Genomic DNA, 13,791 nt, shown 5'->3' with positions numbered 1-13,791 from the left:
CGGCCCCTTCACCCCCCTGGGCACACCCATGACCCTTTCCTGCACCTCCTGGGCCCCGCTAGTGGCCACCTGGCAGGTGCAGCATCCAGGTAGTGACTCGGGGCGTCCTTGTACAAGCCTTGTTCGAGACTGGCGGCAGTGTGGAGGGACGGGAGGTGGGGACCGGCGGTCAGTGAATAGTTCAGAAGCCAACTGTGTGTGTGTGTGTGTGTGTGTGTGTGTGTGTGTGTGTGTGTGGTGTGTGTGGCTGAGTGGCCTCACTGCGGGTGAAGTTTATGGCCACCTCACCTATCGTGCGTGCAGCCCCCCGGAGCACCGCCCACCTGCCCTACCCCGACCCCTCCCATCAGGGGCAGTCCGGCCACTACAGTCCGCCCGGGCATGCCCACTGGGTAGGACCCCGCCCGCGCACCGCCCTCAACCTGCCTCGCTCACGCCCCCTCGCGGGCCGCCTGCTGCACTCGCGTCAAAATGGAGCGGTTTTTACGTGAGACGGCAGTCTGGCAGGACGGTGGGGACGCGACGCACGTAAAAGTGCTATTCTTCGTGCACCTTCACCGCCTGTGGTAACCGCACACCACACCGCCACCCACTCAAAAGTGTCGCCCACACAAGTCAAGTGAAACGTTAGGACAGTGAAAAAATAGTGAGGCGGGACGTTGTTACTTGTTGACCGAGGAGCACCGGGCTGGAGAGGGCAGGTGTTCCCCGCGCACCCGGATGCCACCGCCGTCTGCCGCCTCCCCACTCACGCCCTTCTGCAGGGGTGGGTCGTCACCGCTTGCCGCCGCCACGCCACCTTTGTGACACCGTAAAAAAAAAAAAAAAAAAATGGATTTGTTTAACACACCTCAAATATGAAAAAAAAAAAAAAAAATGTACTCAGTGATTACACCTCGTTTTCAAACTCAGGCAGGTTATCGAAACTTTGTAATTGATTGTAGTGTGAAAAGAAAAACTCACTCCAGAATCGATGGAGGAGACAGGAAAGAGGGAGGAGCAAGCCGTGCACGCAGGTCCTCCTTTATCAACACCTGAATGGAGGCCACTCTCGCGCTGCTCGCCACACTGCTGATGGTTCCGCGGCTTGCATCTCCCATTTGTTGATGCTCCACCGTTTAACTTAACTACACATCGGCCACTCCACCTGCAGCCGTCTTCATCTCAACGCACCTACACCGCTCCTCATCTCACCTGCTCCTGCTCTCACCTTCCCTCACCCAGCCCTCCGCCCCGCTCCCCCCCACTGCCGCTCCTCCCCACTTGCCCACTCACAGGGTCCTCATATCATTTTTCATGTCTTCTAGTATTACTCCATTAGTTCCCTCACTCACTCTCTCTTATACAAGATTAGTTATCTTTTCTTATCTCCTTCCTTCTTACCATCTTTCCTCCTCCCCCTGTCCCACCCATCCTCTCTCTCTCTCTCTCTCTCTCTCTCTCTCTCTCTCTCTCTCTCTCTCTCTCTCTCTCTCTCTCTCTCTCTCTCTCTCTCTCCGTCCGTTTTCACCTTTCTCGTGCTCCCCTCCTCGCTATCCAACCCCTTCCCCTCCCCACCTCTATTTCCCTTCCTCATGCCCATACATTCCTTCACAGCCGCGTATTATGTGCGGTCTTTTCATCGTAGTAAATATTTCTTTGTGTTTATTCCGCTTAAACATGTATATAGTTTCTTTTCTTTTTATTTTTGTGATCATTCTGAACAGCGGACTTTGTTGGCGAAGAAAACTTAGGAATATTTTATCACACATTCTTAAGTTTGAGAATTTATCGATCTGTTGTGATCCAAAGTGGTGTTTCCTCTCTCTCTCTCTCTCTCTCTCTCTCTCTCTCTCTCTCTCTCTCTCTCTCTCTCTCTCTCTCTCTCTCTCTCTCTCCCTATCGTTTATGCTGATTCCGTATGTCCGAGATACAAAACAAAAAATTTAAGTGGTGAAAATTTTCCTTTACACTCATGGTTTTGTCTCTCGCGATCACTTCACCGGACTCGACTGCCTCCAATCACTGAGGCGCTGAGGAAGACGCTCCCTTCACCATATTCGTGCTTGGGATAAAACAGCAAAGTAAGACAACAGTGTGACAATGAAAGCGAAACAGCGAAATATGAACATTCTCTCCATTAACTATGCGTACCGTCCAGCAACCCTCCCCTGCGCGACTCACCGGCGTACCTGGCGAGCTTAAAATACTTCCCTAATTAAGAAAGCCGCCTCGACGAGGAAAAGCAATATCTAGCGTGACGCCCGTCCTGTGAACAAGCTCAAGCGGCTCCCCGTGGGAGGTCACACGTGGTCTCCTGGCCAGCGGGAAGTTTGTGTCCAGGCATCGATCCCGGAGTAACATGGGTTTCACGTTTCTTTACGTTAAATATTCACAGCTAGTTTTAAGAATGTTTTAGATCGAAAAGAAAAAAAGATTAGTCGTTCGTGGCTTTGTTTATCGTGCTTTCTCCTTGTGACTGGAGCAGACGCTTTTATTTTCTTTTTTATGGAAGCAATCTTATCAAAAGTAAAGCTGAATTAGCCTTTTTTTTTTTCAGTGGATTTGGTATGAATAAGAGATGCGAGTATATTAAACAAAGAGCACAAGTGCACGAAGGCACAAGTAAGTAATGAACACGATGCCATGCGAGGCTTCCATGAGGCGGAGGATGCTAATGAGATTTAAAACTTGGGGCGACGATCGAGGGTGGGCCGGTTGGAGCGGGGCGGGGTGGGGCGCGACGGGACGGATCGAGTCGGCAAGAACGGCAGCGGCGGAGACGACGGAGACGTGAAAGATGAACGCCCCGCATTCCGCCGGTAGCCACGGAGCCTCCCGGAGCCGGTCATGCGCCGCGCGAAACCACTTGAGAGCGACATGACTGGCGTTTCCTCTCGGGTAATCATTTTCTCGATCGAGCAGAGAATAACTTGCTAGCCATGCCCATCCAAGGGAAAAAAACTTCTTTATTTCCATTATCCATCTCTCTCTCTCTCTCTCTCTCTCTCTCTCTCTCTCTCTCTCTCTCTCTCTCTCTCTCTCTCTCTCTCTCTCTCTCTCTCTCTCTCTCTCTCTCTCTCTCTCTCTCCTCCTCCTCCTCCTCCTCCTCCTCCTCCTCCTCCTCCTCCTCCTCCTCCTTCCTTGGGCCATCCTCCACGCCCCTTTTTCTCCCTGATACACCTGCTTTAAAACAAGAGATGAGGGGCCGCTGCTTTGAACACAAGATGAAGGGGTATATTTCCGTGGCAGGAGAAGGACATAAATAATTTGGGGTTCTTTTCAATCTTTTATTTTCTCTCTCTCTCTCTCCCTCTCTGTCTCTGTTTCTTTCTTTTTGCGGTCAAGAAGCTGTTGCTGTCCTGTGATGATACACGTGTCTGGCGTTGTTGATGGTTCACTCAGACGTTATCGTGTATTTTCAGATTAAGGAAAAGTTTCACGCAGAAATAGCTGATAGGTTTAATATATCACTAAAACTTCGAGTATTTTCCACTATACATATTCAGTAATTCGTCTGAATATTTAGACAAATTATTTTGTTTAGAATTGCCCGTTTAGAAATATACCCCCATTACGCATCTCACTCTAATTTGTAACTCAATACGTTCCTATTCAGTAAGTCACCCAAGTCACCCAGATTCTCCGCGGGTGCAGCCCCGGGAAAGGTCAGGGAGGCTCGCAACGCCTTTCGACCTGAGTGACCTCCGGCGGCCCGCTCCCCGCCGGGTTATGTAGAGAGAGCAAACACAACCCGCCTTGTTGACCGCCCGCTCGCCCGCCCCTCCCTCCCGCCGCCTCCTAGTAACCCTTCGTCAGCCTAAATATTTCATCTTAATGCTTATGTCAGAATACCCATCGTTGATTAAAGTTAAACATAATCAAGGAGGGTCATGTTATGTCCATCCCGCCGCCCGCACCGCGCCACCACCTCCAGGACACGGCTGGAAACTTGACATTCATTAAGACTGAAATTACCATCTTTGAATATTACTAGCCTCGACCTGATTAGTGTGCCGGCCTTAACTTGCTTTTCCTTTAATAGCGGTGAATAATGATTAAATATTCTTCAGTATTCTCTTTACTTAATAGCTGCCGTAAAAGTTTTCAGTGTTGTACGTGCTTTCACATGCGTATCATTGCAGTGGTTGGTGCTGTATGTTATGTTATAATCATCTCAGAACGTCTATTTTCTTCTTTATTAGACACCAAACTCCATGTCTGTTGACGCTTACGTGTTTTAATTCGTAAATGAGTAGGCTTATGAAGGAATATTTACATGAAAGTACTTTACAACTCTTAATTGAAAGACTCATCAAGAAAGGAAAACTCGAAAAATATCTGTCATTGTTTATTCACCAGATTCTTTTGTACCGACAACATCACTTTCATATACATCATCAGTTTAATCATCGCTTTGAGTTTCATCATTTTCATCACAATCAGTAATTACTCACATTCATTTACTTAATGATAAGAGAGTTGATGTAGATGTTTTTACGCCACAATTGATTCATCACTTTACATCACGTGGCTTAGTGTAGCTTTGATCATATAGAGTGAAGACCTTCGTGGTATCGGCCAGATTCGTGACGTTACAAATAGTGGAATGACGTTTATCTTATACATTTAAGCTCACGGAACCTTTTGATACTCTATTACCTCTAACTTTTATGAAAGAGAAGTAAAATATATGACTACCGGTAGCACAATAGCATGTGCCAAGTAGTCAGCTTGGGACACCTAATTAGCCCTTCCTGGAGGACCTACCTGCCTCACCACAGCCGCTCGTTCATCAGGTGACCCAAGAACACCAAGGGCCCCATGAGATCCCTGTGGTCCAGCTGACTCGCTTTCAGTTGGGCCACAAGGAGTTAAAATGACCTCCCTCCCTCCCGCTCTCTTTCCTTCCTTGCTCGATGTCCTCCTTCCCTTCTCCCCAAGATAAAAACAAAAAACTCTCCCGTTCAGTGTTGCTTGTGTTCGCTTGATGTGTCCCTCTCCTGCCTCTGAGTGTTGTTCCCGCTCAAGTGTTTACCTCAAAGTTTCCTCTGACGGAGGTTTGGTCATTCACCGCTTTATGTACTTGTGCCTCCCTTGCTCATTGTCTCCCAGCCGAATTACTCCTCGTGTCGAAAAGTTTCAGTTATTAGTAAGTTTTATTACCACACACACACACACACACACACACACACACACACACACACACACACACACACACACACACACACACGCGAGCGCGCGCGCGCGCACGCACGCATCCACGCGCACACATGCACGCACCCGCCCACGCGCACACAAACACACACACACACACACACACACACACACACACACACACACACACACACAAGTGTAATTCTATCGGTGTTACCTTACCAGCATCTATTGTCACCCTTGTTCGTTGTGCTTTCTTTACGCGTCACTCCCTCACTGCTGTGCGATGATGTAACGTTTTACGCATTAGCGTAAAACGTTGCTTATAAACATAAAGAAATATCATCTCAGCATTCTAATATGTATTTTTAGGCGTCAATGCACCTCTTCATATTTTTTTTAGCATTATTTTATTATTTAATCAATTAATTGCTTTACTCCCTCTCTCTTGCCTTCCTGGATAGCCCGTGATTGATGTTCATAAAGAAATGTAAAGTACTGGCGGAACACACACTCAAAGACAGGATTATGTCGTGTAAATTAGAGCCATCAGCGTACTATGATATGTTGCCACCATTGTGTTCAGTCAACCCGAGCGGTGGCCGGCCGCGGCACTGCCACTAGTCATATTAATCACCCATCGAGGTGTTATTGCACTTTGTCACTGGCGAGAGCTCCCACTTAAAATAGACATAGTTATCAATGTACGTTTTTTTTTCATTTATCAGGGATATAAATAAGGCTGCTCATGGGATGTAAGGGTGGGTTAAAACTACTCATTCATGGAATGAAGAAGTTTAGCTTGAGTGACAACAGACGGGTTGAGTAAGGCAGGGCCAGGAGGTTGAAGGCGGCGTGGCGAAGCAGGGCGAGGATAAGGATTAGTCAAGGGGTGGAGGAGGGCTGGCCGGGGAGATGGAGATGGGCTGTCCGGAGATGAGAAGGAGAAGGGATGGCCAGGGACGTGAGGAAGGAATCGCGTGGGGCCGCCCAAGTACTCATTACAACGCGGCTCCCTCGCTGATTTTGTAATTAGCGAAGTGCAGCTCGCCCGGCTGAATGAGTGTCTCTTGTAATTACTAGTAATTAGTAATGGCAATTAAAGTGCGTGAGCTGCGATTACGGCCCTGATGACAATATAATTCGTCAGATTAAATCCATTGCACCGCCGTCAGTAGCCTGGCACCATCACTTGCTCCAACCAGGATATTTTTTCCCCCCTCTCTCTTCTCCCCCTTCATATTTACGATACGTCCAGCTCTCAGCCTTGTTGGTAATTGCTTATAGCAGCCTTGCCTCCCTTCCTCCCTCCCCTCCACTGACCCTCATCCAAATCCATATCCTCCTAAAGCATTAAGAGAATTTGGTGTTCGATTATTTTTCCCAGCGGCACGTTTGTTAGTGGCTGTGTGAGGCTGCTTGATTCCCGCACCCCCGCGGTCACCCCACGCACTCTGCCTTGTTACTGTCTTTCCTAATGCAACCTTATCCATGTATATATATATATATATATATATATATATATATATATATATATATATATATATATATATATATATATTAATATATATTATATATATATATATATATATATATATATATATATATATATATATATATATGCTATAATTTATACTTTTCACATAATAATCTTGATAATAGATTAATAATGAATTCATCACTCTTTTGAAACAGAGATTTTAACGAACTAAAGCTTAACAAAAAAAAAAAAACATACAAAAAAACAATCAACGACTTTCAGTTAAGAAAATCGCTAACCATTGACACACACATCCAAAAAGAAAACTTTACTTGAAAGAAACATCTGGTGCTAATTGAGTGCTAATATTGACCCTTAGTGCAATAGTGCGCTGCTGCTCGTCCGGCAAGTGTGCTATTCCTCTGTACCTTGATACCCAGTGGTGCTGTGGCAGTGACCCTCGACAAGGTGCAAACTACAGTGTGCCGTTCAGACAACTTCCTAAGTCCGCCAAACGAGCAGTGAGTGTCGAGGTCCAGCACTCGTCAGGCTCGCGCTCGGACAGACAAGTTGTATATATAAAAAAAAAAAAAAAAAAAAAAAGCTTACCAGAAAAATCCTCCAGGTGTAAAACAAGAGCAACTAAAAAAAATCGCTAAAAGGCAAAGCAAACAAACCCAAAAGGCACTTAAAACTTGATAGTTCTCTTCTCCTGTTGTGTGTGTTCAAAAAGCCGTAACCATCTTCCCCACCGCCACCATGTACGGAATGCAAGACTATGGCCCACCCCCTCCGGAAATGCAATATTTCCCCTTCAAGCGGGAGCATGAGGTAAGGCAAGACTTTTGTGGTGTTGTGTTTAGTGGTGTTCACAGTCAGGCCAAACCAGAGTGGCCTGCAACACAACTCATTTATTTATTTTATTTCCATCCATTGTCTTTGTGGTGTGTGTGTGCGTGTGTGTTTGTGTCTGTGTTTATGTGTCTCGCCGCCCGTCCTTCGTCTCCACTTCGTCACTCTCATCAGCGGTCGTCTCAAGTCAGGTACTTTTTCTCTTTACATGTTCTCTCAGGCGGTTTATGTTTGTTTCCTTTCTTATTCATCTGCTGATGGTGCCTAGTCACTCAGGGCTTATTTCTGTCTGTCTGTCCGCCTGCCTATCTGTTTGTGTGTCTGTTCGCCTGCTTGTTTCAGTCTGTTTATCTGTCTGTGTCTGTTTGTCGGCCTATGCCTGTCTGTTCGTTTCTCTCTCTCTCTCTCTCTCTCTCTCTCTCTCTCTCTCTCTCTCTCTCTCTCTCTCTCTCTCTCTCTCTCCATATGTGTGTGTATGTTTTTTTTGTTTTTTGTTTTTTGTCCTTTTTTTCAGTTCCCTTCAATATCTATCCAGCTGCCTATCTATTCCCGTGCTCCCCCGCTGCCCCCGAAAAGGTGGTGGGTGGTGTTGGTATCTCAGAATACCAGGCTCATTTCCTTTTGTTCAGAACCGCGTTGTTTTTACCCCACTTTTTCTAATTGGCTTCTCAGCGGGACAATACTTGATTAAGGTTGAAGCTGGAGTCAGTGTAGGTCGTGCTGGTTTTTCGTGGACTCGCGCGACTTAGTGCAACCATTCGTAGGTGTCGAGGAACAGACGGGCGAAGAAATTTTGTAAGAGAATGCAAGGCCGTAGTTGTTTCCTGCCGCGTCCTGGGAGACTCAGTTTTATTTCCACTTTTTTAGACGTGTCCCGCTCGTGACTTTAATTAGGTGGAACTGACTCAATACTTGCCGGTGTAAGGAAATTGATTTTACGTGTTCTTTTTCTTGAATGTCTCGCGAGATTCTCCAAAATGACGTGAAATCAATGCGTTTTTCTTATACCGAGGACATGTGAATGTAACTCCCCAGCCTCATTACTTCTTTTTTTTTTGACCGCGCGTATGTGTTTGTTCTGCCGCACCTGACTTGACCTGACCTGGTACAGTAGCCTACATTACATGGGGATGGTCGTCGGTATGGTCGCGGGGCACACCAGGTCAGGTAGGTCACTCTTCTGGATCCCAAGCTAGGAAGAGCACAAAAAAAGAGGGAAGAATTTCACCGCTTCCATGTTCCCTCCTGTAAACATCACTATCAGGCAGAATTGTCTCTCATTTTCGTCACTCTTCATCACCTTTTTCATCCCATATATCAGCCACCCATTTAATTTACTTTATTCCAAAAAAATATATATGTGTATAATGCATGGATTAATTCATTGTGTTTTTTCTTGTATTTCACCGTTTATTATTTGGTGGTGATGTTTGCAGGCTAATTTTGGCTTAATTGTTTTTCCATCCGTCAAAACTGCGCGTGACATTCCCAGCCGCGTCACGTCCCGGCGTCCCAGTGTTCTGTTGACGGCGGACGCGTGGCTCGGAATAAGAATGGGACGAGCATACGAGGGCAGAGAATTTTTCTAAATAATTACGGGGCAAGAACTGAACCGGTGTGCGTAGGACAGTAGTAGTGGAGAACATTAGTACGGCCGTTACCTTTCCACTTACTTTAATTAATTCAAGCTTAGTTTTAGTAATAAGTGCATGTGATTGTTCTTTCTGCTCGGGATTTTTGTCTCATGGTGATAGGTAGAGTGTGAGTGAGAGAGAGACAAAGTGTGTGTGTATGTGTGCGCACTAGACAACAGGTAGCAAGGTGCATTAATCAGGTGTGTCTCGTGTATATGTAAGCATGTGTATGTGTGCAAACAGAGCAGCCTTGTTTTGTTTAGTGCCGCGTCGCCGTGTCACTCTCTGCCTTCCATCGCCTCCCCGCTTCCCTCCGCCACCCTCCCTGGGGCGGCGCGGCGGGCGGAGTCTCCCTCACGCTCCCCGGCGGATGTGAGGCCTGCGTGATCACTTAATAGGTTCCTCTCGCGGCGCTACGGATCAAGGTCACTCTTGCCTTGCCCGCCGCACCCAAACCATGGCCCACTTCACTTCATTTGTGGCCAGGAAACTTCTCTGTCTCTCTCTGGACCATATTCTAAGACTTTTTTGCGTCATATTTCCAGTACTTTCAATAGTCTGTAGCAAAACTTACACGAGCTGATAAGGATGTTTTTTTTTTTCTTTTTATAGCTCTAATGACAGATTATCAAGATTTCAAAATTATTAACAAGAGAAACACTCTTGAGAACCAGCCTAATCATCTCTGTGGCCTTGAAATACAGCCGGGGTTGAAAGTGCAAAGTGTTTATGAATACGGGCCTCTCTCTCTCTCTCTCTCTCTCTCTCTCTCTCTCTCTCTCTCTCTCTCTCTCTCTCTCTCTCTCTCTCTCTCTCTGTCTTGGTTTCTTCTTTCCTCCGCCTCTCTCTCTCTCTCTCTCTCTCTCTCTCTCTCTCTCTCTCTCTCTCTCTCTCTCTCTCTGACTAGGTAATTACGCAAACAGAGGCACAGACGAGGTCAAGACAGACATATTTGTATGATTTTTTTTTAGTGTATCTCTGTATAAGTGCGTGTGCATTTTACTTTAGAAAGTTTTTGACAGCCAGGGCCACCGACGCAGATCCTCGGCAGTGCCAAACTTGGCCTGAGGAAGGGGAGAGAGAGAGAGGGGGGGAGCAGAAAGTGTCGATAAAACTTTAATGTCCCCACACCTGCCACAACCCGCCCACACTTGCTTGGCCAACCTTCACGACACTCCCGGTGTGGCGCCATCACCACATCACATCCACCATACATGACGCCAGAGCCTCACGATATGTAGGAAACTAGATACGATACCTTTTTCACCTACACGGCCAATAGCTCAGTGTAATCAGAAATTTATGAAGAAATTTATCATATTAATCAGAGGCAAGAGGAATGGAAATTCATATTACTAAAGCGTTAGGTTGGTTTAGAGAGCTTATCCATCTTATATTATTAGGAAGTGTATGTGAGATTGAAATACACGTGGCTTTAGGAGAAGAGAAGGCAGCGTTAGAACAATGTAGTGTGGCGTTGGAATAATATATGGGTGAGAAAAAAGCACATTAGGATAAGTTTTGTTAAAAGACGGATTTGCCACAAAAGAAGGATAGTCTAAAACATCACAAAAACTTATTAATATCGCTATGAATTAAGAACCAACTAGAGAAAAACAAATCATTGTCCCATAAATACTGAACAATACTCCTAAGACGTCGCTAAGAGGTGCACAGAAAGAAATATCAAGAATATTATGTAGTTTGAATAGATAGGGCGGCTGGCTGTGGTGACTTAGAGCTAATGAACTGAGCCTCTTTATGAATGGCGGAATGGAGGTATGCAGACTGATGGGCGAAGAAACGGGGAAGAAAGAGAAGGTAGAGGAGGAGGAGGAGGAGGAGGAGGAGGAGAGGAGGCCAGGTGTGCAGCGAGTCGTAGTTTACCTGCCCCCTGCCGTGACGTGGTTGCCCTCCCGCCACTCGGTTCTCCATGCTTCCCTTTTCTCATAGTTGCACCATAATGTTTGTTTCATTTGTCTTCATTCCGTAGCACCTGCGATGTCCTTTTCTTCACTACGTACACTTCAGTTTGTGATACGTTTTTTTTTAGAGTCTTTTATTGAGTTTCTACGTTGTCAGGTGCGCTCAATAAATTTCTCTTTATTCTCTGTGACGCGTTTGTCATGTTTAACCGCTTTAAACAAACGAACTAAAAGCAAAAAGGGAAAATGTAGTGAAAATGGAAAGGTAGAGGGGAACGAAGAAGAAAAAGGGAGGAAAGAGGAGGATAAGGAATGAGAGAATAAAGAGGAAGAGAGGGATCGGTGGGTTCAGACCATAGATACGAGCGTGGGAGAAGTACTCCCCTGAACGTCACCTCTAGCGGCGTGTATGCGTGGGGGTTTGGCACTGTCCTGCCCCCCCTGAGCCTTTCAATTATTATGAAGCAGCGGTGAGACAAGGCCAGCCACCCGCCCGCCATCAGCTATGCCGTCACCGCACGCCAAAAGACCTCGCCCCACCCAACAGCCCGATTTGGGGAGGGAAAAAGTAAGAAAATGCCTGCGGTTCTTTTATATCTCACTTTGTACACGTATTCTGCAGGAGTGCGGCGTAATAAAGGCGATGTATTTGCGTGTGTGTGTGTGTGTGTGTGTGTGTGTGTGTGTGTGTGTGTGTGGGGTGGGATTTTTTTTTTTTTATTTTGTAACGTGGTGTTGATACTGTGGTTCTGGTAGTTGTGGCAATTGTAGTGGTGGTGATGGTGCTTGTCAATGTAGTTAATGTTGTTTATCGTCACTAAACATTCGAAAATCATAGGAACGGTGACCTGGTAATGAACAAATCCTGCATATACTGTACCGCCTGACACACACCGCTCACTTTTTTTCTTGCTCATACTGCGAAATTGCTCTCTGAAAACTAGCTCACTTAGATGAATAAAGACCAGCATGTGTAACGTAATAAAAAAAAAGCAACGCAAAGCCAATTCCTGGAAAAAAAACATTAAACATTCCTAGAGGTGTTTCCTTAGTCTCTCTCTCTCTCTCTCTCTCTCTCTCTCTCTCTCTCTCTCTCTCTCTCTCTCTCTCTCTCTCTCTCTCTCTCTCTCTCTCTCTCTCTCTCTCTCTCTCTCTCTCTGCCCCAGCCCGCCTTACTAAACACCTCGGGTACACACGCACACACGAGGGCCCCATTATGCACCCTTATATGCCCCGCCACTGGCTGCCGGGAGTGGCAATCTGCTGGCCATCCTCGTCCACTTGGATTTTTCTTGTCAAAACGAAATGAAGCATCGCCGCTTGCTCGCTTCCCAAGTTGAGATCGACCGGCCGAACGTAACCCCATTAACCGCATCTCTCTCTCTCTCTCTCCGTGTGTATGTGTGCGTGTGTGTGTGTGTGTGTGTGTGTGTGTGTGTGTGTGTGTGTTGGTGAAAAAAAATGTGAGACTGATGCGCGTTCGAAATAGACTCAATTCTGTCGCCCATTCCCTCGAAGTTACAAATTAAGGACAAATATTCTATTAGACTCGCCACCGCGGGCTGTCATCTGTACTTCGCTTCCTCGCCTTTGTTTTCGCAAGTGTGGAAGAGTGAATGTTAGAGTAAATTTCGAACACCTTTTTTTTTCTCGTTTTTTCCTTCATGCCATCGTCTCCTTTAACAAACCTTGGCCATGACACCCGATAAGAAAATAGCAAAAAGGTGAACTGACTTCCCTCTTGTTTTCCTGTTCTTCCTCCACTCATTCCTCCTCGTCCAGCCTCACCTCCTCCTCCTCTTCCTCCTCCACCACCACGTCCCCTCCCCTCACCCCAGCAGGCCAAAGCGTTCAACAATTCAATTTAGCGGCTGCAGTGACAGTAATTGCCACAACCCTAAAGGCCCATAAACGACTTGCGGTCAGATGTGGACCTGACGTAGGTTTTTGTAAATTGGCCGCTCGTCGGGAAAAACTCGACTCTGCGGCTTAATCCAGCCAGGTGCGAATGGACGGACGGAAGGAAGGACGAAAGGACGGATGCACAGACAGACGACCTTTGCGCTGCGGTGTCCAGAAGGTGTACGTAACAGTCCTTATGGTGAATGAAAAAATTGCCCCTGCGCGACGCCACCCGACGGCCAAGATGATTTAGAGGCGGCGAAAATGGAGCCTCTGCGCGGGGAGATTGTTGGTGTTGGCGCGAAGGGGCAGATGAATATCGCCCGCTAACAAATGAACGGCAATTTATATCCCGCACAACCAGTCAGTCCTTCGCGCTGCTCCTTCACGCCAACTCCAAGAAGGGGCGACGGAAGACCAAACTGGATCAGATGTTCTTCCTCTTCTGTCTCCTCCTCAAGAAGACATAAAGACATTCCTATCATATATGAATTGGCCATCTTAGTGTGTGTGTGTGTGTGTGAGTGAAGGTGGTTAGGTAGGTGTGTGTGTTTAGCACAAGTCTACGTCCTTCAATCACCACGAGAACAAGAGCTAAAGGTGATGAAAGTGATCGGACTATTGAGAAAAAACAATAGGAGGGCAGGTGCGGCAGGGAAGGTGTCAGCGTGGTCCCTGCCGCCCTCAAGATGGTGTGGCGAGCGGCGCCGTAATTGCAGGCAGGGATGTTGTGATAATTGCAAGCTGCACAATAGCCTGATCCACGCCTATATCCGGCCCCGAGAGCCAGAAGGGCGCCGGAGGGAAGCAGCTCAGCAAGACCTTAAGACCGGCGGACGAGGCGAGGACCGGGCGGGAGAAG

The 13,791-nt window shown here is 46.8% G+C and overlaps 1 protein-coding gene across 4 annotated transcripts in view; it reads left to right on the top strand.

Annotated features, from left to right (window-relative positions):
• LOC135105494 (zinc finger protein 384-like) overlaps positions 1-13,791 on the top strand; it is a 224,105-nt gene that overhangs the window by 79,579 nt on the left and 130,735 nt on the right. For all 4 annotated transcript variants that reach the window (XM_064013629.1, XM_064013628.1, XM_064013630.1 and 1 more), the window contains exon 2: positions 6,832-7,447. In XM_064013629.1, the coding sequence (XP_063869699.1) occupies positions 7,376-7,447 (72 nt within the window). In that variant the 5' untranslated portion in view covers positions 6,832-7,375. The remainder of the gene's footprint in view (positions 1-6,831; positions 7,448-13,791) is intronic.

The sequence above is a fragment of the Scylla paramamosain genome, chromosome 12, assembly GCF_035594125.1.
Source record: "Scylla paramamosain isolate STU-SP2022 chromosome 12, ASM3559412v1, whole genome shotgun sequence".
In the NCBI taxonomy this organism is placed as follows: Eukaryota; Metazoa; Arthropoda; class Malacostraca; order Decapoda; family Portunidae; genus Scylla; species Scylla paramamosain.
This window is presented reverse-complemented; position numbering and strand designations above follow the sequence as displayed.